General features: G+C 37.6%; 1 protein-coding gene across 2 annotated transcripts in view; it reads left to right on the forward strand.

Moving 5' to 3' along the window:
* The first annotated feature begins 779 nt into the window (after nucleotides 1–779).
* Nucleotides 780–20,940, forward strand: part of LOC136033284 (LMBR1 domain-containing protein 2 homolog) — a 67,076-nt gene continuing 46,915 nt past the window's right edge. The window contains exons 1-4 of one of the 2 annotated variants that reach the window (XM_065714041.1): nucleotides 780–913; nucleotides 9,739–9,918; nucleotides 17,310–17,506; nucleotides 18,943–19,110. In XM_065714041.1, coding sequence (XP_065570113.1) covers nucleotides 9,745–9,918; nucleotides 17,310–17,506; nucleotides 18,943–19,110 — 539 coding nt within the window. In that variant the 5' untranslated portion in view covers nucleotides 780–913; nucleotides 9,739–9,744. The remainder of the gene's footprint in view (nucleotides 914–9,738; nucleotides 9,919–17,309; nucleotides 17,507–18,942; nucleotides 19,111–20,940) is intronic. The other variant, XM_065714042.1, reaches the window with a different exon arrangement.

Here is a 20,940-nt window from a genome sequence, read left to right on the forward strand (position 1 = left end):
GAAACATGTTTGTCCCAGTTAAGATCAAAAATATTCCTAAATAAAATACTCCAGATAAACTGGATAAACTAAGTTGATTAATAATTTTATAAAAGAAAGTCTTTTTGAAAAAGTCGAGTCTTATACAAACATTCTATATACCGGCATTGCACTTCCTTCTATACAAGTTTGTGGGTAAATATATCACAGTTCATATTATTGACTTACCAATAAAGTGAACATACCACTAAATGCATTTTTTTTATGCTCTTTACGAATATAATAATCGCTTCTATCGCAAATTCAAATTTAAGCACTTTTTGAGCTCTTAAAAATGTCGAATTTTCGATTAAGTATGAGTTATCAATCGTTTTCGACAAAATAACACAACGTTTTCTCAGTGCCGTTTTCTCGATCGTTCTCGACAAGATAATACTACAATTTATCAGTGCCAAAATTATTTATAGTTAAGTTAGGTTATGTTAGGTCAAAAAGAGCTTAAATTTGAATTTGTGGTAGAAGCGATTATTATCTTCGTAAAGAGCATAAAAAAGGCACTGAGTGGTATATTCACTTTATTGGTAAGTCAATAATATGAACTGTGATATATTTACCAATTTCTGTAATCATTGTTTGACTTTGTGCTACTCTGAAGTGTTGTCGTCAATTTTAGCCAATGCTTGGATTATGTGGATACATCAATCTATTCGATTCACACTGTGTCCATCATCTCAGAATCACAAATAAAACTCACTGCCATCTATGTTCGATTGGAAATTTCGGCAACACATTTCGAATTTTAAGCATAGAATTTTTTGGATTGAATTCTGAAACTCGTCTTCTAATGAAATTTTAACGGAAAAAGATTAAAAGCTGATGACTTTTGGACTGTTATTGGTTTGAAATCCAAAATAATAGCTGTGTAGGGTAAATAGTGAGTCAATTAGAGGTTATATGTTGTAGGATAGATTACATTCGGTTAAAAATCTTTGAAAATTAGACCTACATACAATTCTAGGAGGTGGACTTCTGCCATCCTAGAGGTTGGCTGATTTGGTGAATCAAGCTCTTAAAAATTGATGTAAAGCCTAAATAATGACATGGGTAGGTCTTTTGCATTGACGTTAAGTTACTTACCCCAATAGGAACAGGCCTAGGCCTATAGGCTATCATCTCATTCTCCATTCAAATAGAGCCACCTTAAAACAATCATTTCTGTTGAAATTGGTTCCCAGTTTCTCTAAAGAAGTCGTAGGCTATATAGGCTAGTGCTTGACTAGGCTGTATAGGCTAGGCTAGATAGATTTGCTACTAGCAGGTGGTGCTATGGGAGACAATCAGTGGCATAATTTTGTCAAAATATTTTTTTTGGGGGGAGGGTGCAAAGTTAGAGCCAATTTTCCCAAATCAAATGAAAATGACTATAAAACTAAAAAATAAGCTATTTAGTACCAAAAAGATACTATATAGTACTATAAAAGTAAATATAGCCTAGCATAAAGTAAAGAAAACTGAGCTGTTTCTGTTGATGCTTGAATTATGCAGGCTTATCTTATTTTTACAAGGTTTTTGAAGAAACTATATTTTAGCAGGGAGGGGGGGGGGGCAAACTGAGATCTAGGAAGAGCAGTTGCACCTACCCAACAGTAAATTATGCCCTTGGAGACAATAGTGGTGAAGGCTTAGACATATGCCTATTTAAGTACCTATAGAGAAGGAAACATGTCAAGAAAACAGTTCTTACTTCATAATATGCTGAATAAGTGTAGCTGAAACATTCTGTATCCCACTATAACTTACTCTCTCACTCACTAATCTTCAAATATATAGCCCAAATTATATATCAGTGTGGCTCTGTTGCTTCTACCCATGTGTCTATAAATTGAATCATCTGTGATGAAACAAGAGCCAGAAGAACAAGTGACAGGTGGCAGAATACACTGGAATTATATAATTTGGGCTATATATTTGAATATTAGTGGGAGTTGGGGGTAAAGTGTATTAAGGCTGCATGCAAGATATGTTAGCTATAATTATTTTGCATGTTATGAAGTAAGAATTCTTTGCTTAACATGTTTCCTTCTCTATAGGTAATTAACTAGGCATACACCAGGAGCTATTATAGTCTAGGAATCTGATAGAAAAATAAGAAATATACAGCAAAATTCTAGTTTAGGGGCTTCTAAATGTATCTTGAAAAGTAGTTAAGTTAGATAAGTTAAGCTTTCAGAAATGAATCTTCCTGGGGCTAAAAATCTAACCAAGGGAGGTATTGCCTAGCCCTCATGTTCATCCTTTCAAAAAATTTTACCTTAATGTTTAGTTTTCAATCTTTTTTTCATTGGCTTTAGTTCTTGAAAATGCAGTTCCTGGTATTTCATTTGAATTTCAAGCTATATCAAATGATTTTTTTTCCTAAATATAAGAAATAGATTTAAAGATATGTAAACTTTTTAAATTTGGATCTAGAAAAAGTATGAAGGTATGAAAAGATTTTTCTTTGGCCTCATTTAAGCAGAAGGTCTATTTTGTAAGGTTTCATTTTTATAACACAGAGATTGTTAAAGGTCATCAGAGATCAGTGTCTCCTTGAGATAGAGAGAGAGAGAGAGAGGGGGATAGGTGCTTCAAAATATCTTCTCAGACAAAAATTAAGGTTCTGGATATGTTCCTGAGAGTTTAATTCACTTAACACAACAATTTTCCAAGATAGCAAAAGCCCCTAAACTGGGATTTTGCAAAACTGTCAGATTTTCTATTCAATTCACTTTCTAAATATTAATAGTAATTGATGTTATTATATTAACATCCCAATTCCCTGCTCATAGTAAGGCCAGATATTTTTCAGTTTGCCACAATATAATTTTGTGGGTTTGTCACTAGGCCCATCTTTTGTGGTTGTTTCTCATTGGAACCTGATTTGTAAAGCTAGTTTTAGTAGCATACATAGCCTTTGGCTGTATATGGCCCCATCAGAGTTGCTGGGATATAATTTGCAACAACAGTAATTTGTGGCCACTGAAGTTATTGGCTTTGCTCCTGCAAAGTGGGGAAAAAATTATATCTCAGAGAAAACTGTAAAGTTACTTAAGGCTTGATAACAGGCATCAACTACAATAAAAAAAAAAGTCATCATGGGAAAAGGTTAAAATGGGTTGAATTAAATAAAGCAGTAGAACAGAGCAAAAGAAAAAAACCACAACATATCTCTAAATAATAAAAAAATCCAAATATTTTGACTCCACATCTGGTAGCTTTTTTCAGTAAAAAGAATACTTGAAGGAAAAGAAACAATTCTGTAATTAACTCATCTAAAGAAAAAAATAAAACAAAAAAGAACAAAAAAAAAAAAAATACAACTCATAATTTAAACACTTTCAGAACTGCAAAAACATAGTTGTCTGACTAATCACTGACAAACATATGTCACTAGTACAACAGTTAAGGTGGAGGCCATGACTTTCGATTCTAGTGGATCAATTCTTGTGGAGGCCATGACTCCACATGAAGGTCATGACTCCACATGAAGATCGATTCTTGTGGAGGCCATGACTTTTGACTCTTGTGGATCAGTTCTTGTGGAGGCCATGACTCCACATGAAGGCCATGACTCCACATGAAGATCGATTCTTGTGGAGGCCATGACTTTGACATGCTGAACAGAATCAAATAAGCCCAAGCCATCTTCTTTCAATTCTGCCACCGTTTGTGGAACCAACAGGAGATCAAGTTTGAAGACAAAAATCTGTGTCTATAGAGTGGCTATTAGATCTGTTCTCTTCTATGCAGTTGAGACTTGATCATTGAAGGTGCTTTGTTTCCATATTATGGAAGCCTTTCATTTTCTAAATCTAGCTCAGTTGCTGTTTTACCTTAAATTACCTTAAATCGCACTGGCCGGCGAATAAGGTTGGGTGAACATCCTGTAGATTCGCCGGTTGAGTGATGGAGGTGGAAGTGCGTTGTCTAGTTCCGTTGAGTAGATCCACTGGCCTCCCAGTGTAGTTTCCACTCCATCGCTGCCCAGTCTCGGTCAATTGCTTTTTTGAAGTTGTCAACAGTTTTGGACTGAACTGTTTCTTCACTAAGGGAATTCCACAGTGGAACAGCACGAGTTGAGAAGAAGTTGGAACGTTCTCTCCGTGAGCTTCTTTGTTGCTGGAGCTTCTTGGTGTGGCCCCGGGTGTGGCTAGAGAGCGACTTATTAAAAAGCCCTGGTGTGACACCATTCTCCAGCAGCTTGTGGGTCAGGGTTGCATCTCCGCGTTTCCTCCTGTACGTCAGGGTTGGGAGCTTGAGTTTCTTGAGGCGTTCAGGGTACGAGAGGTTCTTACATTTGGTTGGTAGTTTTGTAGCCCTCCGCTGAACGCTCTCAAGGATCATCTTGTCCACGACATAGTGGGGAACGGCAAGAGAGACTCCGTACTCAAGTTGCGGTCTGACCAGTCCTGTATATAGCTTCCTGATTGTCCTGGGAGATCTACTGGTGATATTACGTCTGATGAGACCAAGGGACCTGTTGCCTTTTGCAGCTAGGTATTTGCTGTGACTATGGAATTTCATTTTGTCATCAACAATGACCCCAAGGTCTCTTTCTTCGGTGACAGTTTCCAAAGTTATGAGCTTCCCAGTACGATCTGTCATTGTATATGTCATTCCTGGGTTCTTAGGGCCAAGATGTAGGACTTTGCACTTTTCAGCATTAAACTCGAGGGACCAGGGAGAGGACCAGTTGTTGAGGGTGTGCAGATCTGCCTGCAGAGCTGCGCACTGTTGGTTGTTTGCGACTGGGCCAAACAATTTCGAGTCGTCTGCAAACAGTTTAAGGTCATTTTGCACTGACTGGGCTGAGTCATTGATGAACATGTTGAAGAGGGTAGGTCCCAGTTTAGTTCCTTGCGGAACTCCGCTGAGCACTGGAGTTGGGTTTGACATGATTTGATTCCCCTCCTCATCATACATCATCACCCTCTGTATTCTATCCTTGAGAAACTGGATAATCCATTCCCTTACATCTTGGTGGAGTTGATAGAACTCTAGTTTCCTTTCCAGGTACGAGTGTACTACCTTCTCGAAAGCTTTGGCTTGGTCCAGCAAGAGTACGTCAACTGGAAGGCCTTCCTCAATCATCTTGGTGATTATGTCATATGATTGAATTAGGTTTGTCTCCACAGAGCGACCCTTCCTGAAACCATGTTGTCCATCGTATAACAGGCTGTTAGTTTCCAGATGTGCAACGATTGCATCATTTAAGACGCCTTCCATGACTTTTGATGGGACAGAAGTCAGGCTGATGGGTCTGTAATTCTGTGGTTTATCTTTCTGTCCTTTTTTGAAAACTGGCATGACATTTGCTGTTTTCCAGTCAGAGGGAATAGTTTTGGAAGCTATTGACATCTGGAATATTCTTGTCAGGGGTTCCGCTATTTCAGCTGCGGTCTCCTTCAGCAACCTAGGATGGATGCCATCGGGTCCCTTTGCCTTGGATGGGTCCAAAGTTTTTAGGCGCTTGTAAGTATCACAAGCTGTGAACTGGATCGGTGGCATAGGGTGTTTGATGTGGGTGGTTGGCATATCCGGTGGGGGGCATCCAGGGTCTTTAGAGAAATTTGACGAGAAGCATTGATTGAGGGTATCTGCCATTACCAATGGGTCGGTTATTTTGGTTCCATCGCTGGAGGTAAAATGATGGATCGACCTGCGGCTTGGGTTGTTTGAAGTGACATATCTCCAAAACTTTTTTGGATTGGTTTTTGCCTCTAGTGCTATCGACTCCTCATATCTTATGGTTGCTTTTCTGGTCGCATTTCTCAGTTTATTCCTGGCCTTTTTGTACTGCTCTAGATGGGCTGCACTCTCACAATTTTTATACTTTTTCCAAGCTTTCTTTTTCTTATTAATGACTTTTTTTAGCTGTGGTGACATATACGGAAGGGTTCTGGGACGTTCTGAGAAGTAAGTTTTCGTATGCTTCAACTCAAGACTCAGTAGTATGTCCTTGAAAAGCTCCCAGGATGCTTCAGTGTCTTGTTGCAAGGAGTTTTCCCATTCAATCTCTTGTAGGTCCTGGCGTATTTTCTTGTAATCAACAAACATTCGTTTGATTTTGTTGGTTGGTATCTGATTCAAGGTTATTGCACTCAGGATACAAAGATGGTCGCTTGCTCCAAGGGGGGGTAAGTTTGCTGTTGACATAATTTTTTCGGGGTTGTTTGACAGAACGAGATCAAGGAGAGATGGAGTTTGATGATCTCTATGTCTGGTAGGGAACTCAACTGTCTGGACCAGCAGGTTATCAGCAAAGGCTTCAAGAGTTGGATTGGTATAGTTGTTTTGAAGAGTAAAGCCTAAACCATCGACCCACCTGGTGTCCGGCATGTTAAAGTCTCCTGTGATGATGACATTTTTGGGGTTACATATTGTCATTTCATTTATAATATTTGCCACATACTGAAATGATTCTTCGGAGCTGGGGGAGGAAGGGCTACGGTAAATCACGCCAATTCTAAACTTTTCAGACCCTACTGTCAATTCAACCAGGATAGACTCTACCCAAAAATAATTGGCACTTGTAAAAAGGTCAATGTTATTTACCTTCAAGGCTGACTTGATGTATATGGCAACTCCTCTCCTCACATTGGGTCTGTCCAGATTCGAAATGACTGTGTATCCTGGTATCTGAATATGGCTATCCTCCAGTCTATTTTGAGAGTTTTTTGGGCAAATTTCACTTAAGCACACAACGTCTATATCTTCGTGAGCCAGCAACACTTTTAGCTCATTCAGCTTGTTTGGCAAGGAGTCAATGTTTGTTGACAACACTTTCATCACTTGTTTCTGTCTGCTTCTTCTTCTTCCTGAGCCCGCTGGAACTAGCACGTCATCGTTGGATGACGGACTTTCGTCTGCTTCGCTAGATGCTGCGTCAGTTGAATAAGAATCTGGCGAGTTGTATTCCGATTCAACAGAAAGAACGCAGCTAGTGTCAGATTTGGCAGTTTCAAAACTGCATTCCGATGAATATTCTTGAGCTGATATGGAACTACTATATAATACACTGTTAAATGACACTAAACTACTATTTACATGTCTTTCGTCTGGCTGTGCATCTAGTGCTCCATCGCTCCCAATGCTGGGGGTGGAGCTCGCTGACCGTTTTTTGAAACGACTTTGCCGTTCCGTACTCCGAGGTCAGTCTCACCGTTTGCAATCCGTCTTTTAAGTTCCTCTGTAGCGCTCTTACGTTTAGCTCTGTCCTCTCGGGACTCATCGCTGTGGAACTGTATGTCTGCTTTCAGCTCGACGGATTTTTTCAAGATCTTTACCTTGGTGGCAATGTCTGTAACACTAAAAAGAATCGGGGGAGGGCGGTCTGGGACTTGCTGGGTGGGTGGTTTGTTTGCACCGAGTCTTTTCAGGTTCAGAATTTTGACGCCGGGGAGACTATAATCTGAGGCTAGGTGCTGGATCACAAAGTTTGTATCATCGTCTGTAGGTGAGACACCGTAAGCGATGAGGTTCAGTTTCCTGCGTTGTCTGTCCCTATCCTGCCTCATCACTTTTAGGACTTGGTCCTCTAGGTCAGTACCAACTTTTCCCTCCGCGACTAGTTTAGAAATTCTGCTATCGACATCAGCAACAGAACACTTAGATGCCATGTCTCTTTCAATGTTGGAGATCCGATCACTGAGTGGGTTTACTGCCTCGCTTATTTCTTTTGTGATACTGTCCTTAAATAAGTCGAACGAATCATCAAACTTTTTTGTGATTCGATCTTCAAACTCGGAAAGGAGGGTTTTTACTTGGTTACCAATGTTACTTTGATTGGACGACTGCGGTGCCCTGAGTTTGCACACTGGGCATACCCACTGGCAACCAATTCGCCTTGTCATCTTTGTGAAAAGATTGTACTCAGCTAGGGGCATCTCCAAACACTTTATACATAGCCAATTTTCACAAGAATCACATTCAAGGGCAGATGAGTTAGGGTCTAATGCTACCGCGCACGCTGAGCATTTGTCTTGGCCTTTAATCGGACTGTCTTTCTTCCGCTTAGATGACTGCGATGCCATCTGTGGTTCTTTCTCGAAAAGTCTGTAATTAGTTCGTACTCGTAGGTGGCAGCACTTTTATTCACAACCGCGGTTCTGGAAGTCTAACACTGGTCCATATTACACAGGAAAAGTTCTTTTTTCTGGTTCTACAGTTTTGGTTTAGTATATTTGCCAATTTTGTTCTTTGGTTAGTGTTCTATGTCCGCCACAATTCACTATTATTCACAGAGCAAAAAACAGCTGGTGTTGCCATATTGCATCACCATCATCACTTTTGGTTGCCTTATCATTTTTTTAGCTCACTTATAGGATGTTCCTCAACATGCCTTGCTGCAGACACAAGGTCCAAGCTGTACTTCTTGAAATTAAATAAAAAACAACAAGTTTTTTAACTTCAAGTAAGGAGCAACATTAAAACTTAAAACAAACAGAAATTATTCTATTTATGGAAGGTTCTTGCTCTTAACACTAAAGTTTGACTCTTTGTCACAGTTCTACTTTTTAAAACAATAAAAAACTTTAACTTAAAGTGCAAGGCATTGAGGAGGGGACAATGCCTTTTGTATATGGAATAATTTCTGTTTGTTTTAAGTGTTTGTTCAAGTTAATATTGGTTTTTATTTTGGCTAAATGGCTTTCTCATAGTTTAGATTGGACAGTTTTGAAAAAAAGATGGGGGAGGAGGCCTTGTTGGCCTCCCATTTTTGATTACTTAAAAATGCAACTAAAACTTTATTTTTCTCACAAACCTTTTTATTACTAGTAAATATATATAGCTTACAAATTAACTTGCATAATGAACTTCTATATTTGTATATTTTTATCATGTATATGAGGGGATTCTCCCCCTTGTCAACCCTTGTCAATACCTTGCTCTTTACATTAAAGCTTGAATTTCGTCCCAATTCTTTAAGAATGACCCCTGAATCACAAAGGCCATAGAATAAATAGTTGAAATTACTAAAAATACTTTAAAATAAAGAGCAAAGTATTGTGGAGGAGATGAACCCTCTTGTATACATAATATTTTCTGTTCATTTTAAGTTTTAATGTTGCTCCTTACTTCCAGTTGAAAAACCTTTTTTTTACTTATTTTTCCATTATTTTTTTCTTAGTAGTGCTAGGAAATCCTGCTCCCCCTTCATGGAAATTCTTTTCCCTCATGATAAATTCCTCCATGGAAAGATCCTCCCACGTAACCCCCTCCTCAACCAACCCCAACGCAAAGAAGTCCCCCTGAAAACGTTTAGTAATGATAGCATAAGGATTCAAGCAAACTTTTAAATAGCTGAGATACATTTGAACTCCTTGCTTGCTTCAAATGACCAGAAAATTAGACTTGTAGGAATAAGTAAATATAATAGCTTTTACTTTGGAGAAAGTGGATGGGTTTATTCCAGGGCCAGATCTAGGGGGTAGGGCAAATGCCCAAGGTAACAAGCCCAGGAGCAGGAAAACAAGCTTAAATTTTAATATTTCTGGGCACAATGTGTAATAATTACAGTTTTGATGATGTGGCAGGGGTGCCAAAGTCTATGTTTGCCCACCTGAGAAAAAAATAACTCTTGCTCTGGTTTATTCAGAAGATTCTTTACTTTTACTTTTTCTTCTTAACTGACTGGTAGCTGACCAGATAAATTTTTAAACTGTGCTGGATTATGCTTAAATCCATCCAATGCTAATTAGTTCCTCAATATTCTTTCAGGTAGATATGAACTTAGCTCCTCTTCTAACAGAAGTTGTGATAACTTTTCTGGCTGTTGCATCCTTGTTGTACAGATATGGGAACTGGTATAGACACCACATCATTGTTACTATTGCTGTACTTCTAGCATGGTATTTTTCCTTCTTGATTGCCTTCATACTCCCCTTGGATGTTACTTCTGTAAGTGAAGTAGTTTCTTATAGTTGGTTTGATTATTAGTTTTGTTTCCATGTTACCGTTGTATGTTACCTGAGTTACCATGGTAATAGTAAATATAAAAAGAAATGAATGAAGAAGAATCTAAAAAATATGATGAGAGTTTTATGAAAAGTTTTTGTGATAGTTAAATGTATAGAAGCTAATTTATAGAAATTCAGCTGAGATTAGTTGGTTTAAAAGTTAAAGTGTTGGCTTCTCTATTGTTGCATCTATGAGAGCAATGATCTTATCTCCTTAGTTTTTGCAAAAATAATAGCAGTGTTAATTGATGAAGGTGCCCACAGTGGAAAACATAATGCAGTATCTCTTCCTTACCTCATGAAGATGTGTTCAATCACTCTTCCTGATCTACATTTCCCTGGTTATCCTCCAGTTATCCTACATTTCCCAGGTTATCCTGGTTATCCACCTAACTCTGGTATATAAAATAGTTTATGAAACAGCTTTCAGTAATTATCAGAATGATGAAAATGTCACATATCAAACAGTTCATGGTAACAAACTGTAGTAAGGAGTGACCCGGCTCAATAGTAAACGAAACTCTAAATAACGTAATTTTGATGCTAAAATATACATCAAAAGAATTGGATTTTCATGCTGATTTTAAATATATAAGTTTCATCAAATTTGGTCTTTGTCATCAAAAGTTACAAGCCTGAGACAATTTGTCTTATTTTAGAAAATAGGGGAAAACACCCCCTAAAAGTCACAGAATCTTAACGAAAATCACACCATCGCATTCAGCGTATCAGAGAACCCTATAGAAAAATTTTCAAGCTCCTATCTACAAAAATGTGGAATTTCATATTTTTTGCCAGAAGACAAATCACGTGTGCATGTTTATTTGTTTGTTTGTTGTTTTTTTTTGTTTTTTTTTTCCCAGGGGTCATCTTATCGACCAAGTGGTTCTAGAATGTTGCAAGAGGGCTCATTCTAACGGAAATGAAAAGTTCTAGTGCCCTTTTTAAGTGACCAAAAAAATTGATCAACAGATCAAAATTTTGAGATAGCCATTTTGTTCTGCATAGTCAAAAACCATAATAACTATGTCTTTGGGAATGACTTACTCCCCCACAGTCCCTGGGGGAGGGGCTGCAAGTTACAAACTTCAACCAGTGTTTACATATAATAATGGTTATTGGGAAGTGTACAGTCGTTTTCAGGGGATTTTTTTTTGGTTTTGGGGGTGGGGTTGAGGGAAGGGGGCTATGTGGGAGGATCTTTCCTTGGAGAAATATATCATGGGGGAACAGAAATTCAATGAAAAGGGCGCCGGATTTTCTAAAATTACTATAAAAAAAAACAATGAAAAAATAAACATGGAAAAATTCTTTCAATTGAAAGTAAGGAGTGCCATTGAAACTTAAAACGAACAGAGATTATTACGCATATGAGGGGTTCTAAAAATACTTTAGCATAAAGAGCGAGGTATTTAGGAGGAGCAAGGTCTTTATGCTATAGTATTTTTAATAATTTCAACTATTTATTCTACGGCCTTTCTGATTCAGGGGTCATTCTTAAAGAATCGGCACAAAACTTACGATTTAGTGTAAAGAGCGAGGTATTAACAAGGGTACAAACCCCCTCATATACATAATAAAAATTTAAGAATATAAAAGTTTGTTACGTAAGTTAATTCTTAAGTTACGTATATTTTTTACTAATAAAAAAATTCGCTAAAAATTAAAATTTATAGTTGCCTTTTTGTGTAACCGAAAAATCGCATGGCAACTAGGCCTCCTTCCCCATCCCATATTTCTCAAAATCGTCTGATCAGAACTAAGAGAAAGCCATTTAGCCAAAAAAGGAAAATCAAACATGCATTAATTCAAAAACGTTCAGAAATGACATAAAAAAACTAGTTTTTCTAACTGAAAGTAAGAAGGGACATGAAAACTTAAAACGAACAGAAATTACTCCGTATATGAAATGGGTTGTCCCCTCTGCAATCCTTCGCTCTTTACACTAAAGTTTGACTCTTTACCACAATTCTGCTTTTTAAAACAATTAAAAGCTTTAGCATAAAGAGCGAGGGATTGCAGAGGGGACAACCAATTTCATATACGGAATAATTTCTGTTCGTTTTAAGTTTTAATGTCGCTCCTTACTTTCAGTTAGAAAAACTAGTTTTTTTTATGTAATATCCTTTAGACTTAACAGTGACAGTACAGCCAAAATGTCTTCTTCTTTTTTTCAGCAGGCGGGGGCTTTTCAGTCGAGACTATTCAGCCCTTTTCCTTTTGACTCACTCTGTTAGATGGACAGAGCTATGGAATTGGTTTGTCTTATTTATCTTGTATCTGCTCAGATTTCTTGCAGGAAATCTTTTGATAATAGCAGTTGAATTATAAGAGAATATATATTGAGTTCTGTGCTCTATGTGCAAGTATGGTCAGCAAGACTCTTGGCTGTTAGAGGAATTTTGTGGTGTTTAAAGCATTCTAACATTTTACATTGCAGGTTATACTGTGCAGACGTCAGTATATTACATTCAAATAGGCAATGATCGATTGTTTCATTTTTAAGATTACATGACCTGCAAAGAGGGGAAGAGAGAACTTCGCCACTTGAATTAGGCAGCTGATATTAAAACGCCTGAAAATGTTGAATGTGAAATGCTGGCCAACGTTTTTTATTTTATTCACCCTCTTCAGAAAAAAAGTCCCCCTTTCACATAACTTCTTGCTTTTTGTGTTGTGGAAATGCAGTGGTATCTTTGTTGTTGCTTCCCCAATCTAACGAATTGGATGTTAGGAACCTGCTTGAAAGTACCCCCCCCCCCCTCTCAAAGAAGAACTGACAGGGGAAAAAAAGAAAAAGAAAAAAATACAAATAAGGGCAATTATATATAAAACCAGGCACATTATCAACGAAGGACAATTTCAGAGGTGCTTTCACCAATAATCTGCCTCCGATATTTCATGTTTTTTTTTCTGCACTGCAGACACTGGACTAGCACCTTCATACCGCAAGGATAGGGAGCTGTTGTTAGTCCAGAGAGGCAGCCGTAGCAAATCTTTTGCATACTTGTAGAAACACTTCTGTATACCCCTAATATCTGAAGCAGTAAGAAGAGACCAAAATGATGCAAAGGTGAGTAAATGCGGAACAGCAAATGTATTATAAACGCTAGCTAATATATGGCAGTTAAATTTAAACTTTAACGCAACTAGTAAACTGTATGCATTCCTAGATTTTCTGGCAAAAAAATCTTTCAAAAGTTGACGCGAGGCGGAAGATTTGACCCAATCGGTACACCAAGATACGTCAGTGTATCTTTTGCTTTGATAACATGCTCACCTAACTGAACATTTGTTGGACAATCTGAACAGTGATTGAACACCTGGTCTGTGTTCAATCACTCAGTCTTACTCTCATTAAATTGAAGGCCAATACATTTACACTCCCTATTGAGAATTTGAAAATTTTCTTCAATTCCAAAGGCTGTTCTACTAATACCAAGGATGTCATCAGCATAGTTAGGTAGTGGAACATCAATACCTTTAAATATACATGTGGTCAGAACGTTCTGTTGTGGCACAATGACAGCATTATTAAACAGGGGCGGAGAAGTAACACCGCCCTGTCTAATACCCTTTTTTACTGGAATTGAAGGAGTGAGTTCCACTGTACCAGGTGAGATATGTATTTTTATACATATCGTGTATCGATTTGATGACATAAGTATTAACTCCACGCTTATAAGTAGTCAATGAGATATGCAGATGTATTCCCATGTCAAAGGCTCAAATATGTCAAAGCCATATAGGTCAAAGCCATATAGGTCAAAGCCATAAAGCCAGATAGGTCAAAGCCAGCAAAATATAATACCTCATTATTTTCATGAGCATGTAGAAGTAAATTAACAATCAAATGATGAGCATGGTTGCAACCTACTCCTTTCTTGAAGCCCAATTGGTTATCCGGCGTATAATACTTATCAGATATCTCGTCAATAATTAGTAACTCAAAACTTTGCACAAAACCGGTAACACCGTTATTGGCCTAAAGAAGAACATTGGTCTGAGGGCTTTCCCCTTTTTAATACTGGGGTTATTACTCCAGTACTGAACAAATCAGGAATCAAACCACAGCAGAGTATCATCTGAAAGAGTAAGGTCAGATGTTTAATCAGGAGAGGGGACCCACATCTTAGATGCTTTGCACAGAAGCCATCAACACTACGAGAAGTTTTCTTTTGTAGCTTAGAAATGCACTCAGTAAACGGAGATCGAGTAACAATAAAACTGATCTCATCAATTGATTGGCCTAAGCAACCATCAACCTCCCTTCCGTATCGATTTGACAATGATGGATCAGGCTCGGAAAATTCACTTTTAAAGTAACCATACCACTGGTAAGTGGTAATTTTGACAGCATTATAGGCTTTTGAATTATCTCTTTGAGCACTTTCCATACGAAATTAGGTTCACTCGTGGCTTTACTTGATAGTTCAACTACTGATTCACCCTAATGTTGCCTAAGCACTTTCTCGAAATGTCGCTTTTTTTCAGACGAATTTCATTTACCAAACCTTGCTGTGGCATACCACACTCCTTCCAGACACGAAACCAGAATTTTGATTTTAGCACAAGAATCAATGAGATTAAGGTTACCTGACTAACCATGCTTCTCAGTTCCAAGATGTACTCTTCGTATGTGTATACTAGCACGCTTGGGAGCTCGTAGAGTATGAACGATCTCTCCATAGTAAATATTCAGCAATGTTTGGTTGTCTGCAGAGGTTAGTAGGTTTTTTTTGGGGAAAGTGGATAAAATGGCACTTTGATCTTTTTCAAAACAGCCCGGAATGTAAACGTATCTACACGAGCCCAGTCAGTAGTTTCATGCCATTTTCTGTCATTGTTTGGACTTGGATCACTTGGTGCAATAAGTTGAACAGGGAATATATTACTGATAGACATATGATCTGAGGTTTGGAAAGTGGAGATAATTGAGGATCTGGAAACTGGTTTACTTTCAAGGAACACATGAAAAAGTCCAGAGAAGAGGTACTGCCAGAGTCATGGACTCTGAAACCTTGAGCATTCTCGACCGCCAAGAGCTGAGGGCACATACTATTCAGAATATTTGTGCGACTGCTACTGTTGTCATTTAGGTTACAGTTCATATCACCAGCGAGGATTACAGCTAGGTTTTGTACTTAACAATCAGCCACGAGAGAACTGACTAGGCGGCAAGCTTGATCAAATTGTCTTTCTGATGTAGCTTTACGGTAATTGGTGGGTAAATTCACTGAGACCACCAAATAATTCTGAATTTTGACTGCCGTAAAATAGTCACCATCACCAAAGTGTTCAGGCATGAGGACACTTCTAGCAAGAATAGCAGTACCTCCGCTCGGCCGACCAGCCCCGGAGTGTCTAGCAGTACGACTTATTATGGCAGTAGAAGCAATCGTGTTCAACAAACATAGACTGTCGGCTGTAAGAAGGTGCTCTTGTAGGCAGAGAACGTCATTTGTGTCACATAGAGTTTGGATTATTGGTAATTTCACTGAGAAGCCTCCATTAATATTCCATGATGTAACGCGTAGATCATTGCCCATTTTGGAGGGCTCAGAAGTTTCTGTGTGACAGGACATTTGTAGCTGTAACAAGGATGGTCAGCCTGGTTGCACAGCGCACACTGCATTTTATTTTGACAGGGGTTGCCAGATTTTTCGGATGTCCTGTCTGCGCAAAGTATGAACAGCGAGTAAGAGTTTTACAGTTCTGGGCAATATGTCTGTAAACTTGGCAGTTGTAGCAACCGGGAGGAAGAGGGAGAAAGTTCTCAATCGGGATTCGCTCATTTTCGATTATCACTGACGAGGAAACGGCTGCATACAAGTCTTCTCGACGAGAAAATCGGAGCTTGTAGGACCTAGTTTTGCTGATACGGGAGTCTTCAGTACAGCTAGTTATCAAGTTCTGCAACTGACCGTCAGTAATACTATCAGGAACGAAACGAGCAATTCCGTAATACAACTTTTAGCTGTAGTCTTAGTGATTGGTCCTTTGATTTGATAGCATCAGCTACAGCAGTAGTTTCATTTTTATCACTTACGACGAGGCGCCAAGTATCCTTTCCTAGTCTAAGCTCAGTTATCGCCGACTTGGAGTCACCACGCAAGTTATCAATAAAAGCTTTGCGGTCCTTGGGGTCGTTCAGCTCTTTAGGTGGATTCTTTAATATAACGGCAAAAGAGGACTTGGATGACTATGTGGGGACTTGAGACAAAGAAGGCAACAGGCTTCGCTTTGACCGGACGTAATTATCGAATTTGACACATAGTCTATTAACTTTATGAGTGAGCGTAGCACTTGATGCCCGTGCGATAACTGGTACATCGTCAGGCTTGTACAGCACGAAACGTGGTAGTGGTTTGTGCTTTTCATCATACTTTTCAAGAATTTTTAGCATGTCCAAACAGTTATCTGAAAGTCCGCACCAGTTTTTGAAATATCAGCGTGACCATTCCCCACAGCTCGGGCATGGTATAAAAAGTTCAAGACTGGAGACCATACAAGCTGCTGGCTCTGCATTGTACGCAGCAAACAAACATACAGCAGGTATCTCACTTAATCAGAAAGAAGGTTGAATAGCTGTACAGAGATCACCGGGAGCAAGGGAAGCGTGGAGACCTACTCACCTGTCCCCTGCAATTTAAGTAATTGCCTTTAACGATTTATCATAGCTGCTACTAATGCAACTTAAGGTGTAATGTAGGATAAGGCAAAGAGAATGGGAGTCTGTAGGAGTTGTCTCTGCGGTAATTAACCATGGGAAGATAGGGAATAAAAACTACCAGCGCCACTCACAGTGTAGCATCTGACAATTTCACTAAAAAGCAGAGAATTGGTCGTACGACATGATTGATCTGTATTGCATTAGGATTTAAGCTGATATCTCTCAGTAAATTACAAATAATAACTAAATTTTTGTTTTAAAGGATTATTTTAAGTTAAAGTTTAGTCCACAACGTAGACCTAGGCTAGTTTGGTAAAATCTTTGAAAGTTGTATCGGCCAGTTGACTTTAAGCTGGTACGCCTACCACGGCCAGAGTTTTGTTTGATGTACTCTGCCATACATATTAAATTACCTACAAAGATGTGTATGCAGTACTTCTGGTTTAAGCAAAGTCACTAAACGCTAAATGGCTGTGGTGATTAAAACCACCACAGCTGCTAAAATTTCCACCCTTATAAGTCTCTATACTCTTTGCAATAAGGTATAATGCAAAATTGCAAGTTTTGTATACACCCAGCTCATGGTTTCTGTTAGGATGTCTCCTTGTTGCTGATTATGCCATAATTTCAAATTGAAATCCACTTTTCTTTACTTGTAGACAGTGTATAGACAATGTCTGCTTGAGTCGAACTATACAAGCGGAACTTTAAATCGTACCGAAGATGGCTCTCTTATTGTTGCTAATAACACAAGCGGTGTGGGGAAAGAATGTCACGAGCCATGGAGCTATGTTCCCGATACTGTGTTTCCTACATTTTGGAGAGTAGTTTATTGGACATCTCAGTTTCTGACCTGGTATGTAACTTGTAGTTTGTTTTTCATTCAATGTTTCTTAGGTCTCAGTTGTGTGTGTAGGAAAGCCTTTTTTCTTCTTTTTTAGCATTCAGATTTTGGTTCCAAAGATTATGCCTTACATTTTTTGCTGATTCCTACTTTTGATTAATGCACTCTAGCTGCTTAATAAGTGTGTTAATGAAAGAAATTTATGTGGATGTTAAGTAAAATTCTGGCCAATTGAACTTACCTGAGGGGCAATGCACCAACATTACAATTGAAAAGCATGCAAAAGTTCATTTTATATTTACAAACAGAAAGAATGTCAGTGCTTTAATAATGAAAAACTTCAAGTTTTGCATCCTGATTATATTTGACTAAAAGCTAATATATAAAAAATACAAATGATATGAAAATATATATATAGAAAATATAACAAGTAATATAAAAAGACAAAAGATATAATAAAAACATAAACGAAAAAAAAAGAACGTACTTGCCAGAATTTTATACCACAGTGGTATAGAGATTTTACTTGCAAAGACTTCAGAAACTTTTTCCTCTTTGTAGTAGCTTCACATTTCATACTAATCTTTTCATTATTATTTCATACATTAATCTAGACTAATTGTTTCTTTTTTAAAGATGGAGCTATTGGCTTCTCTTTCTGGCTTACACTAAAGGGATAAGGTGATTGGCTAAGAAAAACCAATGGATTTAAAGCACACTTTGTACCACTAAGCTATTGGAAGGAATTGTCTCTTTTTCTCCTTGTTTATACTTTTGCAATGAAATTTATGTCCGATCAACAACAAAAAGAAAAGAAAATTGTAGAATGAAAGAAGCTATCGTAGGCAAGCAGATTAGAAGAAAATTTAAAGTTGTGTTTGTGCAAGTACCTTTGCTGCGTAGTGAAAGCTTTCTCAATATTTTCCGAAAAAAAAGTTTAAGGCCTCTGTGTGGCACCTTCAATCTTGCTATCGGTCTGTTAAGGCATCTGTAATTATTACAGATGCGTTTTCTGTAGCTTTTCATAATTTCTGGCTATAATTCCCTCCAAAAGACTTTGTCTTTTTGAATCCCCATGCTTGGCCCCTCTTATCCAATAAATTTTTTTTGTCAACTTCACCGATTACCACATATCGTCACGTCTTTGACATTAGGGATGGAGTCAAAAAGAGAATTCCTATGAATTAGGTGGCACTTTAATCACAAAAGTGTATTTATTTCTAAATTTTGCTTGGGGGGGAGGGAGGTTGTTAGGTTCAATGTAAGGGATTTCTATCCGGTCATGATTTGTTTTTACCAACCTTGAATTTAACTTAGTGAGTTTATGCCTCAAATTGTTGATTCCTTTAATTATTCATTAGGCTTTTATTTATTCAGTTTTTCATTACTCCTTTTTTCCATTTCATTACTCCATTTTTATTTTTATGATGTTACTTTTATGATGTCAGGTTAGTGCTACCTCTTATGCAGTCCTACACAAGAGCTGGAGACTTCACAGTCAAAGGGAAGTTGAGATCAGCTTTGATTGACAACGTCATTTACTATGGCTCATATCTAACTATTGCTCTAATCCTCTTGGTTTACCTCCTCTTCAAGAATGAAATTGAATTAGATTTGTGAGTATTTTTTTACTTTGAGGTCTTCTTTCATTATTTAACCACGTCAATTCTTAACCAAACCAAGTACTACATCATGCCTATCTTTGAACAATCTGCCACCTATCTTCTCTAACGTATATACATACATTTCTAACCCTGGGGGTGTCAGATTGTATACCAGACAGGAGGGAGACTGAGTGAATATCTACTATCCCCATCCCCTCTCCAGCGTACTGGGATGCCTTCAAAGCTATATTTCTGATTGAACTAAATATTTGATGAAGACAAAGTTGTATTCCAAAAAATGTTCACATGATATAACAAAATATCGTGAAACAGAGAGTTTATTAAAAAACATGCTATGATAAAAAAAAACCTTTCTGCTCACTGGCTTGAAATTTCTCACAACCTGTCAAGTTTTTTTCGGAAATTGTGTTTTCTTATTAATCTAGATTTGTTGCTCAGCTAAGTCAAAGTTGTATCTTTGACTAAGTCAAAGTTAATCTGGTTTTAAAAAGGTGGGCTATTTTTCTCTCCTGGAATAAGGAATAACGTCACTGGCTTGGGAAAATGCGTCACAAAAATCATGAAACATGAAACAGAGAGTTTATTTACAAAGTATGCTATGATACAAAAAAATTCTTTCTTCTCACTGGCTTGAAGTTTCTCACAACCTGTCAAGTTATTGGAAAGATCGAGTTATTTATCTCTTCAGAAATTGTGTTTTCTAATTAATCTAGATTTGTTGCTCAGCGTTGACTAAGTCAAAGTTAATCCAGTTTTAAAAAGGCGCTGCTGTTTTTCTCTCCTGGAATAAGGAATAACGTCACTGGCTTGGAAAAATGCGTTACAAAATACACCAGTGGGAATATAGCTTTTTTTTTACACAGAAATGCCGACGTTTTGTGGTTTCCCTCAAGTCTAAAAATTGTTTATTTTTTTAAGAATTTTTTATGCATTATTTGGTTCTGTCAGACAGTTTACATCCTTAAAATTAAATCTTAAGAGTTTTTTAGGAAAAATAATAATGATAGGCGTCCTTCGCTGGATTTTTTTTTAAGGGGGGAGGGCATTTAAATTGATTGGAAATACTGCAAAAATTGAGTAGGAGAATTGGCTTTTATTCTTGTCCCCCACCCCTTGTTCATTCTTCTGGGATATGTAGCAAGACATTTTGAAATTATATTAAGAAATCATTTGCATTCGCTTGAATAGTTTAATCATTTATCCTTTTATACAGATTCCTTTGCCTCAGCTTATTTCGGACTGTTTTTAAATCGTCCATGGTATTGAACGGTTGTAGGGAAGGACCCTTGTTCGTAGTAACCAAAACTAAAAAATGGAAATTTGAAAACAAGAAAAAAAATAACGGAGCTGGGTTTTGTACTAGTTCCAAAATGTAAAAACTCAGAAAGCTTAGGATTACCCGTCAAAAGCTTTTAACATAAACGAAGTTCACATAACTCAAACAGAGAGGAGACATTTGCAAGAAGGTACATGATCTTAATGAAATTACACTATCAAACTTAAGATCTCAGAGAGCCCTTAAATGGATATTTCAGTCCCCTATTAAAAGAAAAAAGATACGAAAATTCGCATGAGGAAAGTGGTCATGGGCGTGTTTTTTTTTTTTTTTTTTTTTTTTTTTTTTTTTTTTTTTTTTTTTTTTTTTTTTTTTTTTTTTTTTGACTTGGGAGTTTTCATATCAAACTATCGAGCCATAAAATATCTGAAAGGGGCTCACTTGAAGGAAAATTTGAAGATTCAGGTGTCTTTTTTATTTCTAAGTTTCATAAGCTGTTAGGTCCCAAAAAAAGTGTCCTCTTCGTCCATGTTGGCCCAAAAAAG

Source organism: Artemia franciscana, chromosome 11 (assembly GCF_032884065.1).
Source record: "Artemia franciscana chromosome 11, ASM3288406v1, whole genome shotgun sequence".
NCBI classification, from domain to species: domain Eukaryota; kingdom Metazoa; phylum Arthropoda; class Branchiopoda; order Anostraca; family Artemiidae; genus Artemia; species Artemia franciscana.